The sequence below is a fragment of the Saccoglossus kowalevskii genome, chromosome 16, assembly GCF_978046115.1.
Source record: "Saccoglossus kowalevskii chromosome 16, keSacKowa6.1, whole genome shotgun sequence".
Lineage (NCBI taxonomy): Eukaryota > Metazoa > Hemichordata > Enteropneusta > Harrimaniidae > Saccoglossus > Saccoglossus kowalevskii.
Window position 1 is genome coordinate 24,052,813 of NC_140656.1, and position 16,743 is coordinate 24,069,555.

Consider the following 16,743-nt stretch of genomic DNA (forward strand, 5'->3'; position numbering starts at 1 on the left):
CCGAAGGCAAATTTTCCTGTACGCAAATATTTTCCCTCAAGAGAGACATGTGTATTTCCTTTGCCGTTAGGGATGGTTTCTGTAAGAGACAAAATTCCATAAACTCAACGATTTCCTGTGTAGATTTCAGTCGACGACGGCCGCTACTCTTGTCGGAACGTATCCAACCGGTGCGACGGAAATGCTTCACAATCCCCTGGACCGTTGCCTTCGCTAGTCCAACTTCCTTGGCGATCATTCGCAAACTATTTCCATCAAAGAAAAGACGAATAATCTCCTTCCGAGTGTTTTCGTCTACACCCTTTGGCATAATAGCAATAATTTTATAGTCAGCGAGCAATTCAAACTTGAATCCAGAAACTACACTGAAAAAAACTAAACTGTTCTCACGATGGTAATTCCATTATATGTTAGGGGTGTTGTATTACATGTTTGTATTAACAAGGTTTATTATATTAATGAAACGTTCAAAATAGAATTTATTTATTAGTAAATAAACGAACATATCTATGCATGACATAATAAAGTGTCCGACAACAACAATGAATAAAAAATTGTTTGATAAATGTTTGACTGGGCGCTTACACGTTGTAATAGTTGAACCTATCTGAAACCCCAGACCGTTGTTTTGATTGAACATGAACATGTGCTTTCCATCTAAATCATCTGAGCGTGCTCAAAACCAAAATATAGCAAGTACGCATGTATTTAACCTATTGACCCAGAAAAAGTTAGAACAGCTCATTATCTGCCTCATGCATATTTATGAGGGAAAAAAGGCCATTACAGGCTAATTCCCGATGGGGCAGTTGCCAGAGCTGTTGAATGTCAAGTGTTACACAGATTGTTATAACTACAAAGCAATGGAATATCCAAACTACCCCTCGTTCCTCGTGCCCACACATCAAAGGCATACCGCGTCCGGTGTTTTGATTAACTGTCACGTGAGAGTGTATGTAACTTTATTGCGTCTACAACGGTCGTTGGGGCGTCTAGCAAAGTGTCTGGGGATGTTGCAAAGTCCCTCGGTAATTACCTAGCGGGTGCGCGAGTTAGGTGTATGTAAATATCTTGCGCTCGCTGTAAGTGTTAAATTTTGTCTAGGTTTCTCATACTTGATTTAGTGTTGAATTTATGTATTAACCCTAACTATTCCGAACACAGATTTAAACTATAGACAGTCTGAGAGGAAAACTGCATTTTAACAGTGAGTAATTAACAACATATAAAAGTTTGAAAATTCTTCTATAAAAATTCCTTCTTAGAGAATGATTCAATATCCCAAAACGGTGAAAATTACTTCTACATTTAAGATTTCACAATCACTTATAAATATATATTTTAGACTACATGTATCTCACCTGCAGTGAGGGCACTGATTTCTCTGTTCTGTTAGCCATCTCTGTAACAAGATTGAAATCATGCATTTAATATTATAATGTAATCATTTACGAGTGAAAGAGGAGAGATAGGGCTTGATGTTAACTTAAAACTTACTTGTCAGAAATGTATGTTGCCGATGTATTTACATTTGTACTATAGTTTATTTAAAATTCAGTTGTCCAAATGTCAATTTTACTTGTCCAGGGACTTTAGAGCTACTCTGAAGGGAGAGGGCGTTTCTAGATGCATCATACTAGATTAGTAGTCCACTCGAGTTGGTCAAAGTCACTTTTTCACATGTCATTCAAACAACAGCTCATAATGAAACTCCAACAAGCAACAATGTGCATTTGCTAGTCGCTAGTCAATATTCTGTTTTCAATACTGTAAAGGGGATAATTATTCACTGGGTTTTAATTTGGCTTATTTCGCTGACTGGAAAATGCACTAAATTAAAACCCAGTGAATATGTAAAATTTAGCATAGAACACATTATCTAAATGATAAAACCGTGAATTTAAAACCCACTGAATATGCCTGAAATGGAAAATCAGTGAAATTTAAACCCAGTGAAAATTAGTCATTTTACAGTACTCTTCAAGGAAGAGTTGGTCATCATTTTATAACATTTGGTTTATACAGCATGTAGCATGTAGCTGGAACATGTAGCCCATAAAATAACTGCTTGGGTTTGATTGTGTCGATTGTCACGGATTCTTGCTTATTTACATATAAAGTATCATGAATTATCATTTGATTTGGTGTCTGGTATAATTATTTAACACAGCACATGCATTGAAACTTACCCTTATACACATGAAGCAGCATAATTTGGAACAATGTGGACAAAGTCTGGTGTCACGCAACTTTTCCATACAAATGAAACATCGGAACACCTCTGCTAAGCTCTGAAAGAGATACAAGTTAATTATAATATAGCAAGAAATATTTTCTTATAGCCACATACATGAACCTGAACTACATTTTCACTGTAGCAAAGTATGTATTGAATTAACATCATATTTCCTTAGCAGTTAAAGTGGCAGTGGTTGTTATGATGGAGATTACTATTGAAACAAACACAGGGCGTGAAAACCAAAGATGTAATTCGCAACTGGTTGAAGTATGATAGTATTCATTGAAGTGCCTGATAGATGATGTTCATATACATCCTCATCTCTGATAGTGCTCAAAATTATTAATGTTATCTTTTAGTCAGCTGTGTTTTGGTCATTGTCGGATCGTTTTAGTATTTTAGCATCAGTACTTGAAATAGTAAATTATCTAAGTTCTGCATTTATTTTTAGCAATGTTTTTAAAAAAAAAAAGACAGATATTTGTATTGGTGAATCCTGCAAACCAAAATTGCATTCACCAAGTGTTGGATCGTTTTAGTGAGGTATTTTAGCATCAGTACTTGAAATAATAAATTTTGTAAATTATCTAAGTTCTGCATTTATTTTTAGCAATGTTTTTTTTAAAAAAAGACATATTTGTATTGGTGAATCCTGCAAACCAAAATTGCATTCACTGAGTGTTGGATCGTTTTAGTGAGGTATTTTAGCATCAGTACTTGAAATAATAAATTTAATAAATTATCTGAGTTCTGCATTTATTTTTAGCAATGTTTTTTAAAAAAAAAGACAGATATTTGTAGTGGTGAATCCTGTAAACCCAAATTGCATTCACTGAGTGTACAACTGTAATTACAAACCTGAAGAAATGACAGTAATTGAGATAATCAATAGGCATTATACAAGACACTGAATTTTGTTATGAAATATAATTGAGAAATTCTTATAGTAAATTCATGAAGTGCAACTTTTTCGAGGTTATGCATAAAAACATTGATCTCAATCTATATTTGGAGGCTTCTTATTTTGAACTATGGACCACACATTCATGGTCAATGGGCAAAGAAACCAATCACGTGTAAAAATCAACTATTTTATAACCTGTTGTTGTGTTATATCGCAAACTGCCCCTAGCAACAATTAAAACAATCAACTCTACACTAGAGATATACATCACTGGAAAACAAACATATGTCAAGCATTATGTGATTATTAACATAAATTTCATATTATACTAAATGTTCTTACAGGCTGAGCGTCCACTAAATTCACATTGTTTTCCTTTAGTCAATTTCCAGAGTCATGTAAAAAATTAAAATATGCTACTACAACATACACTTGATTTACCGATTAATGTCCAGATGTTGAGTTTACCTCTCTACATGCTACTAGGCATATTATAAATTAGAAGTCTTCAAAACTGATCAATTTGCATTGATACTAGGCATAATTTGGAAGTGCAAAAATTAATTTTTATGAATTGAAAAAAAAAACAATTTCAGAACTAATCAATTCATCAATATGTTTTTAAAAAGATGATTATTTGCTCAGAATATTTCATGGTTTGAAATTAAATGCATTGTTTCCAATTGGTGGTGAATGTGTCATAAATTAGTGTGACCAAATTTAAAGTGACTGCCTTAGAAGTGCGTATTATAATTGTTTTTCTGTTCTCTGGTTGGTCTACCTACTTTGTACACAACCGGAACTCGTAGCCCTAACAGTACTATATTGTCACAAAGAAAACTTTAACTACATGTATGACCAAGCCAGACACACAATTTTGAATTTACCAGCTTGCCTGTAAACGTGCAACTGGCATTTACATATACAGTGTAGCATACAAAATGTATGTCTCACAACTAGCAGTTATCATAATGTAAACATTCGTTGTGTGACAGTTTTTGACAACAGTGCTGCTTTGGTTGCTGTTGGTGACTGGCAAAAGGTTAGGGGTTGGTCCAGTTTACCAATACGTTTTCCTAATCAATTAAGCCTTTGTGAAAGGGGTATTCCTATTATATTATACAAACTTCATTTTAAAGGTAATTCTGAGATACAGAAATAAATTTAAAGCACTAAAAACCATGTACAAATGTGATACAGCACCCATAAGGTTCTACTTGCTACTGTGGTAAAATAAAAATTGGACCTGAAACTAGTGGTGGTACATGTACATGGAACAGTGGTAAAAATTCAGACCTATTTTTCGGTGTTGCAAGGATTATATTTGTACATGTATAGTTTTCTGTTAGCGGCAACGTTGATACATGTACAATGTACAATTTGAAAAAATACAGACACTGATTAGCGTTGTATGTCTGACTGGATTTTGATGAGTTAATGAGTGAGCCACTGCAGATGGCAACCACTTTTTCAGGCTTCAGAAGAATTTTTTCAGGAATGCTAGTATAATACAATACTGTGTACACTCATTTGGTGCATCACTGTATATTTTTGACAAAGAACACATGCCAACCCCCCCCCCCCCCAAGTCAGCATATGAACCTTTAATTTCTTTTAATGTCAGCCAGTGCAGCAACAATACTGAACATATTTGTACTTTTCAAGTTACTCAACATGATCGTCTAGCAGTGTCACCTGTAGTCATCCAGGTCAACTTATTCTATTCACATAAACTGGGGACACCCTCTACGACAATTGTCATAATCTCTGGGATACACAATGGAGAACACTAATCAACATAACAATGCATATTGTCATTTCCACCAAGATTACGAGGACAATTCAATTAAATGTCCAGTTGTGAATACATATTGCCTTCTCTTTTAAATTACATTGTCCTCGTATAAAACTCTTGCACGATACTGTAAATCTCTTTTTTTGCAAGAGATAAAAGTCTGTGAATTTTGTAAGCCAAAGAAAACAAAAAAAAATTGCAGCAGTTAATATTTATAGACTGCAAAACAACGAATTTCTTGAAATAATTTTATCTCATAAATGTGTCCAAATTACCTAATGGTCAAAACAGCAGCTAAAATATATTACCGGGTATACTCAGAAGGAAAAGGACTGTTGAAATATTGGTATACGATACGCAATTTCTTCAAAATTGTTTGTTATAAAAAGTTGTGTTTTATGTTTTTAGCTAGTCCACAGTACAATACACAAATTTTGACTGCTGGACACATTGCTTTTAAAGACCCATGTAAGACGACTGGGCCCTCGTCACAAGTTATTACTGGGCTCTCTCTGGAATTTGCTAGGTAATAGTAAATTTACTAATCAAGAAAAAAAAGTATTAGTAAACTTTGTCTGGAAACTGCAGAGCATTTTCCCGCGACCGAGCACAACGGGGAAGAGAGAAGGAGAGGGAGCTGTCCCCTCTGTCGTCCGCCGAAAACAAGAACAGCATGCTGAAAATGGTGCTTGCTGGTAGCAACCTGAGCTCTAATTTTGTGTGTAATTTCATGACATCAAATTATGCAGTCTGCTCCACAAAATGTACCATTTATGATGGTACAACAAAACATCACAACAAAATATGCAATGTAGACACCAGAACCTTTATTTGAATAACTCAGTATTAATTAAACATATTCATGATAAACTTGCATTGTTAACAGTGGGGAAAATAGTCATCATTCAAAAGTTCACTAAGTTCACTGCCTAGAACACAAGTCATCCTGTGAATAAATGTTCACGGGAAATTTCTCAGAAAAAAAACTCTATGCCAATCAATATTATTATGAAGTAATCTCCCGTGCTTATCATGCAAACCCGCATGTTGACGTTTATGACGACACAAAATGACTATTATTTTCATCGAAATTTCTGAATTAAAGTGAAAAAGTAACTAAAGTAACTTTCGGTCTTGTAACTCGATCTCAATGCTAAGAATGCCCGATAAGAATGTTACACAAATTATAGTATTTTTCGATCGATTCGCTAACATTGTCTCACCTTCCATTAGCTGTGGAATCATAGCCCTATGTTGCCGACCGCATTATTTACGTGACATGTTCGACATACAACAACAAAAATAACAACAAGACTTCCGAATGAAATTGGTAGGGCAAAATTAGATTGTATGTCGCACCAAAGAGCTACGGAACCGCAGCTAACCTTCCATTATTTCTGAAATCGTGCTGCAGTACGATCAACTTTCCGTTTCTTGGTGCTGTCAGGGTTAGGACACCCATGGGTTTCTGGTTCTGAACACGATTTAGCGGTTTCTCCATCTCGTCGTGAAAAATACTCGTCGAGCAGTTGTCTGCTCCTTTTTGACGTAGTCTCCATTTTCAATAAATAAACAAATCACGTGTTTGATAAGGGCGACATGAAACCGTCCCATACTGAGAGTAAAGTTGCGGGGTATCTTGAAACACATGTCGACTAAACTACGCATGTGCGATGACACCAAAATAACTTTAGAGGGGAAAAGTACATTCAGTGGCAGTTCCATGTTGATCGCGATCACCATGTAACAATTGTTGCAATCTTAGAAGTAACGGGACATTGTTAAAATGGCAATCACTCAAACCGTAACACGCGTGATGATCACAGTCGAGTCTTGACAATTAAATGAGGGCGATTTGCGAGGGTATTTTGTACAAAATGTGTTCGTAAATCTTACTAATAGATATTTATTTTGTTCGTAAATCTTGTCCAAATTTCGTAATTTACGACATTTGCGAGCGACAGCGAGAGCACAGTATTATAATTATTGTGTATTTTAAATCATAAACATCAATAGATTTGATTTTGAAAATGAAATACGCCTTTAATTCAGGACTACTTATGAAATTTGCCCAATTTTTACTCGAATAAAATTAAAGCGCTTTACAGAAATGCAGCTTAGCTGTATAAAAGAGAGTGATCAGAGCTATGTTTTTGTGTAGAAAGTGAAACCTGTCTTCTACATATTGCAAACGCCCCCAGGATAGATGTCTGCTGAGTGATGAGGTCACATGTCTAAACAGACAGTGGAAATGATAAAATTCTAATAACTCAAAAGGTGTAAGGTTTATTTCAAGATTAACTTCAGACACAAACATATATCAAATTTGAATTTAAATGAAAGATATAGAATGAATTATAGCTTGTGTTTTATCACATACTGTAAAGGGATTAATTGTTCACTGGGTTTTAATTTTGTTTATTTCGCTGAGTGGAAAATACGCTAAATTAAAACCCAGTGAATATGTAAAATTTAGCATAGAACATATTATCTAAAATGATAAAACTGTGAATTTAAAACCCACTGAATATGCCTGCAATGGTAAATCAGCAAATTTAAACTCAGTGAAAATTAGTCATTTTACAGTATCTAGACAATTCAATTCCTAGCAAATGCCTTACTTAAATTGGACTGACTGATTTTGCTAAAACAATTTTTTTTATTTTTTGCTATCAATTCAACCACTTGGCAGGAAATATCTACACCAAGATGTTACTTTGACTTTTTTTCCGTATTACCAAGAAATATAACCAACCCTTCCTTTATTTTGGTTTTAAATATGAAATGATTCAACCAGCCAACAAAAATGTCAGTGAGTCTTTTATGCTGCATTTGTTGCCATTGTTCGCTGTCTATGATCATCTGTTTCAATGTTCATAATAATTTCTTTCATGTTTCTGCATTTTGTACATCATTTGAAGAACATTAGCTCATCACCCAAAAGGTTTTCACATAAAAAATCTGATGAACAAGATTTTTTTTAAATGATTTTCCCAAAAATTCGAAGTTTGCCTTCTGTAAATTTTAGGAGTCTATCTTCTACTCGGTACCATAACTATTGAATTAAAAATAAATTACTATTTCCCATTCAATGGACTGAATACAAGCAATACAGTATTCAGAAAAGTATTCAGTGTCAGAAAACTGCACCCAGATATAAATTTCGCACTAGGTGTACAAGTGTAAATATTCAACCACTACCATTAGTACCGGTAGATGGTGACTGCATCTGAAACACCACTTTGTTAATCGTCTAGTTGTGCTGTCACTGAGTCTGGCCACTGAACACTTTGTGAATTGCCCATCAGTTGTTTGAGAACCTACATGGTGTAACAGTAGCTGGTACATTTGCAGGTTTTCTGGCGTAAAACCCTGCAGTTTTGTCAACAATACTGAATCAGACAGTAGGTACTGTAGATACCCCACTCAGACTGATAAGCAAAGGAAACCAAACACTGCTTGGGCAATTTGTCTTAGCATGCACATTTTTTACCCACTGTAATTTCAGAAGTACTGGGAACAGAAGCAGAAACAGTGGGAAATCTATGATCATGTGATACCCCACCAACAGATGATCAAAGGAAGTATTCTTAGTTGGTCTGCAGTCTTGTTCTCCACGGTTTCAGCTGCATAAAAACTTAAGGCAGCTGCGTTAAGCAGAAAATTGATACAGCACAATGCTAGTGACACCATCTTAGGAGTTGACTTTGAATAAATATTTGATAATTTGAAGCCATTATAGCATTCATTTGGGGAACATGAAAACTTATTTCCATGACCTATGAATTTTATGACCTGTCATCCCAAAATTTAAGAATTTCTTAGAGGGAAGTAGAGAGAAAAAGGTGAATTCCCACTTTTGAATAGAAAAACTTGATTATGGTTAAATTGTCTCAGGTCAAATGTGTGTACTAGTGGGTACATCTTATTTTTCTCAGTAACATCTATGGAGTTGGTGTAAATTAGTGCGCAATTTAGTTTCAGTCGCCATTTTGAATATTAGGCTGGTAAATAATTAATATTTTCATAATGTTTCAAACCATGGCAAAATATAACCAAAATCCTTCATAATTTTCAAACAATAGAATTCTCATGACTTGTGGAATTAAAAATGGCGTTCCTATAATAGGACTATTACACACATTCCTACTACACAAGTGCAACATCTATAGTTAAATCGTATGTTCTGATGATGTTATTGCAGTTATAGTCATTTGTAACTGTCTATAAGTGTAAATAAAACTGTTAACCTTTACAGCGGGCACCAACAAAAACTGATCTAGAAAAACACTATCTTCCTTGCAACATTGTATGTTGAAAAGGGAGATTAAAATATGTATTGTTTAGCAGTTTTCCTGATCAGTTTAATTCATCGCAACTGTAAAATATAGTACATTTGTATCCTATGGGCAAAGGTGACATGTCCTCACATTACATTGATCTCAATAAATCACAAGACAAATATGAAAGAATCGACAAGAGTCGTTTAGGGTCGTTTTTTGCTATCATCTCTGAGTATGTACTGCATGTCTTTTCCTTCTTTAAGAGATTACAATCATAGTAACCAAGCAAACACTGCATTCTGCATGGCTGAATTATGGAACAGAAGAACTTTTTTTATTGATTCACACATGAAACTATTGAAATATGAATTTCATACGAATAACACCCTCACATAGCGTACATGTCTGCTTAGTGTGATTTCAAACATTCCTGCATATTACTGTTCATGGCTATGTTAGTTGTATTTACCCTTATTTATTATCCGCCTTAGATGAAATACCGGTAATAATAATAAAAGAGCATCTATAATCACAACAGAGAAAAAAAGAGAGAGGGACTTGTTCACTTTTCATTTTTAGTAGAACATGATATTTATTACAATACAGATTTGCGAAACGTTCATCATACAATCTCTACTTTCGCGAATTGCATTTTTTAGCACGGACCAGCAGAAAATGTTAGTTCTACGGTTTTAGAAAGTCAACAGACCATGGAATCAACTGAGTGGTACGAATAAATCAAATAACGACGCAATCGAGCGATATCATTGGTGTTGCAGTTTTAGTTTCTCAAATACAATGACAGCTAATAACGGGATGGTAAAACCATGTGTGAAACAGAGAAACATCGCTCTGGTGAACTGGTGATCAGAAAACAGTTACTTTTACAGTGTCAACTTTGATAATTTTAACACGGCATGTTTGAATTGGATTTCAGCAAGTTGAAACACCGACAATTTGTCAGTCCTCCTGTGCTCGTTTATTTCAGATATGCCGACTAAAGAAAACTTACCTCCGTTGCGTCTTCCATTATTCGCCCAATGTTACGTGTCAAGCATCAAAATTAAAAATATGGTCCAATTAGGCTAATTTCGTTAGAATTATTGGCGAAACATTCGAAGATCAAACACAGCTGACTAGCATATTGAATTGTATCGGTTAGAGCCTGTACACTCGGATTTTATTGGATAGATTGGATCACGTGATCGGGGTCACACCGACTAGTGACCACTATCGCAGAGGGCGTATGTCAATGTAAATACGACAAATTTATTGTTTATTTTATTTTTTATGTAAACCTACCGGAAAACATCCATTCATTCACAGGACCCATCAACTACGAACATAAAACTGCACACAATTGCATCAAGATACTTGTATATCATATATTGCAGACAATAAAATCGACGACGACGACGAATGCCATTTCGTGCTAAATTGTGTTCTTTACAATAACTTCAGAATGAATGTTTTCAAAACTTGGGCAACAAGTAAAACAGGTATAGAAAATCTCATCAGAATCTTGAAAAACAAAAATACTAGAATTTGTAGTGTCTTTGTGAAAAAAAATTATATTGTTCAAAACAAATTTACCAGCTGTCTAAATAATCATCTTTATCTCTTCAATTCTGCTCAACCTTTATTTATATTGTATTATATTTGTATGTAGATCCCAAATGAAAACTTAAAGGGCGATAGTCGTCGCTCCACGCATGCGTGAGATATATGGGTCTCTTATAAAAACAAAGATGGTGCCTTAGACTGTTGCGCAGATCAATGAGTACAAACTGAGACGTTACCAAGCTTTAATTAGGTATCTTTTAGGTGATTGGAAGGTATCGAAAGAGTCACTGGCGGTAATTAGTGCAAGTCACGTCCAGGTCAAACCTCATACTTGTGATTTCAATTACCAGTAAAAGAGCGCATTGGATTGTTGGAAAATCAATGTTTATCAACACAAATGTAGCACATGTGCAGCGCGACGACCACCGCCCTTTAATTTCAATAAAGTATTTTATTATTATCAGATTTGCACTTCTCTTTTAAAACAATCTTAAGGGTTACACCATATGTAACTTCGGGGGGTACTGTGAACGAAAGAGCAAGCCAACTGGTAGTATTATAATATTGATTACTGTTTTGCTAACATAGTAGTAATATTAGTATAAACTTACCATTACATACTGTTACATTTGAACTATCAATATTGCTATTTTGTTGGGAGCTTTATTGCAATACAGCTGGTTGTGTTGCCTTTTCTAGGCTTGTCCCTGAGCTTCATTTTTTTGGCATTGATTCCAGTGCTGACCCCATGGAACACAAGAACATTTTGAGACAGCAGATTTGATGACAGAGCAAATGACAGTAGCAAAATATTTGTTCCATATAAATTTTCTTTCCATTGGAAATACTTTTAAAAATCTTTTTTGTGAATTTGTTTTTCCCTTATACTTTTTTTTTTAAAATTAAGTTATCAACTTCAGTGCCAAGTTTGTTATGGTCCCACATATAAATATCTGAGAACCAAAAATAATTTCATAAAAAGTGAAAAATGATGAAAAACCTCATCAAGTTCAGTTCAGACTTACCGGTAAAAGTATATGCACTTTTGTGTCAAAAGTTTAATTTTCTTGGAAATGGCAAAATATTATTTTTGCATAATCATGATAAAGGGATTTCAACCTGGCTGGAAATGGTGACATCATCACAATGCATTGTGAAAAAACATTTTTTCAATTAAATTTTGATAGCTTGATTTCAGCCACAAGGGAATCAAGCTAAAACCCAAAATTGAAAACTTTAACTGATGTGCCTATTTGAGGTGATGTCAGTGTAAAATGCTATGATGACTTATTCTCTTACACAATGAAACATACTCGGTATCAAGCTGAAGTTTTATTACATGTATATATTGATGAAAAATATCAGGCAGATGATATTCCATAACAAAAGTAGAAACAAATTGTTGAAGAAATCAGTAATCTAGTTTTGGTTTCAAGACAACTCTCCCTCTCACTGGTTAGGGAGCTAACCTTTTGAAGACTGCTGGGTAGGCTGTGGATTTTGTCAAAAAATAATATAGTGGAAAGAAAGCAGAAAAAATAATATTGCACAATGACTGTATAATGTAAAAGAATTGCAAACAAATGAAAGAGAAATCTGCTGATCTGAACAAAATAAATTGCTTTACCGTACTATCAATTTTTTTTACTAAATATAAAAAGTCTGATACCCTAAATCTCAGTAAAATCAAAGAGAGCTTGAGAGTATGCTGAGAGTATTGAAGAGATATTAAAAATTAATTTATTTAAGATTAGCCTTTCAAACAAGAAGCTTAGCAACTAATGTTTGTTGTTTGAGATGCACAATGTGAAAACCATGGGATTCACATGATTGAAGTTTATAATTTTGATTGTGCATCTGTGGTTTTTAGTCTAATTTATCCCAGAACACCTCTATTACAAGTTGAATTTAATTCTGATTCTTTAAGATGGCTAATAATTAGATAATCAATATGCATATTTTTCAATCATGTCTGTGGATTACCAGAGAACATCTTCTCAGACACTTTGTATACCAAGTCTTATTGAAATGTATTACATAATTGGTTTTTGAAATATACATGCAGGTAAAAAGTGAGGTAATTATTATGCAAATTAAGCAATTATTATGCATAGATTTTAACCCCAAACTAATTAGGTCTGTGTATTGTTATAATGTGATGAAAAAACTGAAAACTGACTAATTCTTATGCAAATCAGGGAATTAATATTCACAGATGTTGATGTAAATCTAATAGAGCCTGTGCAATATCACAGATGATCTATGCACATGTACCGAGTTTCTATGAAATGTGATTAGAGCTTGAGATATCAGCGTAAAAGCCGAAAATTGGCTAATTTGTAATTAATATGCACAGATTAAGATCGAGTCTGTATTTTACAAAGTTTCATCGAAATGTAATTAGTACTTGAAATATCAGCAGAAAACCTTAAACAGACTAATCATTATGCATATTAGGTAATATTTATGCATGGATTTTTATCAAAACTATTCAATATTGTCTCAGAGCATTTATGTACCATGTTTCATCAAAATCCATTAAACGATTGTTTAGGTATCATTGAACAGCTAAAATATGGGGATTTATCATGCAAATTATGTAATTAATATGCAGAGATTTAAACCAAAAACTAATCAAATCTGTGCATTAGCTCAGAGTATCTATGTACCAAGTTTCATTGACATCCAATAAGTGGTACTTTAGATATCGTGAAGCACACACACAAACATACATGCAGACAGAGGCACTAACTACAAAGAATTATATTGCATCATCTTGACTGTAATGTAAAAGAATCACAAAGAGAAGAGAATTGTGAAAACCTGAAAAAAATTGCTTCACTGGAATATCATTTTTCTTTAGCGCCATCGCTCACAAAGTTTTTAATTGGGTAAAACCTTTAACAATATTTCCATCTGTTGAAAAATCTGATAATCCAAATAAAAAAGTGAATGTTGTTGTCCTCTTTTTAATGCAAATCATGATAGATTGCAGAGTAACATACTAAAATATACTCTTTAAATCATATTCAGATTTGTGAATATTAATTCATAATAGACAAATAATGTTATTCTCACTTTTAAAAATTCCACCTAGTGCAACACAGTAAAATAATAATAACTGATGAAAACCCATAGTGGGGCCCTACATGTATATGGATCTGTTATTTCAGCTCGTCCACATTTGCCAAGTCAATGTTTACACCGGGAATGTTGGCGCCAGGATTACTGATCATTAAAGTGCCTGTGAAATGCCCATTCATACATTTCCTGATTTGGATTTGTGTTCCACTAAAATAGACATTTATTGATTTTTTGGTTGAAAATGATTACTCGTATCCGAGTAAATCTGAGATATTTCTTGTGTTGTAGTCATGCTCACCTATCCTGAAACAGCACTCACACGCAATTGTTTTTAATTTAATAGGCTTTCTACAAGTTTCTGAATTGTTTTGTGATTGATATACATGTATATTGACTTCACACTTTTGTGATCTTTTCTTGCAATTTGATCTGTTTAATAAGTGGGCTGTCAATATTTTGCGACCACCAATTTTTTTAATTGTGATAACTCAAATCGACATAGACAGATATCGTGGGGTTGCATGGCAATTGATGTCGGCATTTCAACCGACTTTATCAACCACAAGTGACTGTGATTGTGCAGTACACAGTTGATTGTGGTGACCAGATACGTCAGGAGAAATACGGTACCGTATATTTCGTATCTATCTCAACCTTGTACGATAAACCTAATATGTGTTCTTTATGGTAGACTCTTCCTCGAGAAACAAATACATAAGTGGCAATTTAGTCAAAGACGAGAAAATTGAATAAAAAATGTGTCTTATATACATTATTGGCAATGCACGCTGACCAGCAAGATCCCCTTCATATGTCACAAGGGGTATTTGAGTATGCAAACGGCAAATTAATGAGGCACCTCGTTTTAAAATACATAAAAATAAAATTGGTGTAGATTGAGTTTGAAACCCATTTTTTCACTTTAAAAACATAAAAAACAAGCCATGCATGGCACAGTCCCCGTTATCAATTTAAGATATATAGTTTTGTTTATAGTAATATAGCTGGAATATACCCATGTCAGAAATATGATTTTTTAACATTAAAATGATTGACATTTGTATCTGATCATCAAACAAGTACTTGTCCATATTGAGAGATATTGCTCTGGAACAGCATTCAAAACCAGTTATTTTGAATACATGTATATATATAACATGATGTATAATGAATATTTAAAATTTGAACATAATCAGTCAAAACAAGTCGAAGATATAGGTCTAGAAGCCCAGTCATTAAAACAAAATGGCCACCAGACAGCCATTTTGAATCCGATCTGAAAAATAAATGATGTGCATCAGGAACCTGTAATGTCTAATACATGTACCAAGTTTGAACGAAATCCATCCATAAATGCCAGAAATGCTTGATATTTGATGATTTTTTTAGAACAAAAATGGCCACCATTTGGCCATTTTGAATAGGATCGTCAAACCAATATATCTGTCTATCTATGACATGATGTATAATGAATATTTAAAATTTGAACATAATCAGTGAAAGCAAGTCAGAGATATGGCACGAGAACCACAGTCGGCCATTTTGAATCTTATCTGAAAAACAAAATTATTTTCATCAAGGTCCCATAATGTCTAATGTATATACCAAGTTTGAACAAAATCCATCTGTAAACAGCCGAGAAATGATTGATTTTTAGGATTTTTTAGCACAAAAATGGCCGCCATTCGGCCATCTTGAATCAGATCATAAAACAAAATGATGTGCATCAAGGTCCTATAATGTCCAACGTATATACAAGGTTTGAACAAAATTCATCTGTAAACAGCTGGGAAATGCTTGATTTTGATGATTTTTAGCACAAACATGGCCGCCATTCGGCCATCTTGAATCAGATCGTGAAACAAATTGACGTGCATATGTATAATATCATGTATGATGTATGTGCGAAGTTTGATTGTGATTGGTCCAGGCATTTCTAAGATACAGGTCCGGACGGACGGACACACGCACGCACGGACGGACGGACGGACGGACGGACGTCAAAACATAAGTCCCCGTTTTCGGACTGCGTCCGAACTGGGACTAATAATAATATTGATGTACCAATGGGCCAGAAAATAGCATTTCACAGGCACTTTAAGATAATATACATGTAGTATAGTATAGTAGATTTTATTTGACACTAAATAATATATTAAGGTACATTATCTGTATATTGTTACATAAACTACACACTGTTACTGTGATACTAGTGTTGCTATCATGCTAGGCCAGTACAAATCATAATGGCAAGATGTTGTATCATTGGTGGAGATGCTTTGTACATATCAAACAGATCCTAAAATATGTCATTATGTTGCAAAGCAGTGATGGGATGGATGGGATGTGATGGAATGGGATGAAATGGGATGGGATGGGAAGAGAAGGGAAGGGATGGGATGGGATGGAATGGGAAGAGAAGGAAAGGGATGGAATGGAATGGGATGGGAAGAGAAGGGATGGGATGGGATGGGATGGGAAGAGAAGGGATGGAATGGAATGGAATGGGATGGGATGGGATGGGATGGGATGGGATGGGATGGGATGGGAAGGGAAGAGAAGGGAAGGGATGGAATGGAATGGAATGGAATGGGGTGGGATGAAATGGAATGGACTGGACTGTCACCTTACAGTGTAACCCATAGCAAAAATTCATTTGAAAATCACTGACAGTTTCTGTACATACTGAATCAACAAATACTTTTAAAAAGACAAAAAACATAATAAAAAAGCATGACAGGTTTTTTGTCAAAATGTGACATTGACATTTTCCATCAAATAAAGTGTTGGTATCCAAGCTTGTTTCCATGGAAACAATGATCATTTTGAAAAAAAAGACATACAACTGGATTCATGAATCACAAAACTAGTTTGA

General features: G+C 34.4%; 1 protein-coding gene across 4 annotated transcripts in view; it reads right to left on the reverse strand.

Moving 5' to 3' along the window:
• Nucleotides 1-10,447, reverse strand: part of LOC100373529 (E3 ubiquitin-protein ligase TRIM37) — a 35,314-nt gene extending 24,867 nt beyond the window's left edge. For 2 of the 4 annotated variants that reach the window (XM_085491250.1, XM_085491249.1), the window contains exons 1-3: nt 10,234-10,447; nt 2,190-2,291; nt 1,362-1,402 (exon numbers count right to left, since the gene is read on the reverse strand). In XM_085491250.1, coding sequence (XP_085347376.1) covers nt 1,362-1,402; nt 2,190-2,291; nt 10,234-10,251 — 161 coding nt within the window. In that variant the 5' untranslated portion in view covers nt 10,252-10,447. The remainder of the gene's footprint in view (nt 1-1,361; nt 1,403-2,189; nt 2,292-10,233) is intronic. The other 2 variants (XM_006819930.3, XM_085491251.1) reach the window with 1 other exon arrangement.
• Nucleotides 10,448-16,743: the final 6,296 nt, after the last annotated feature.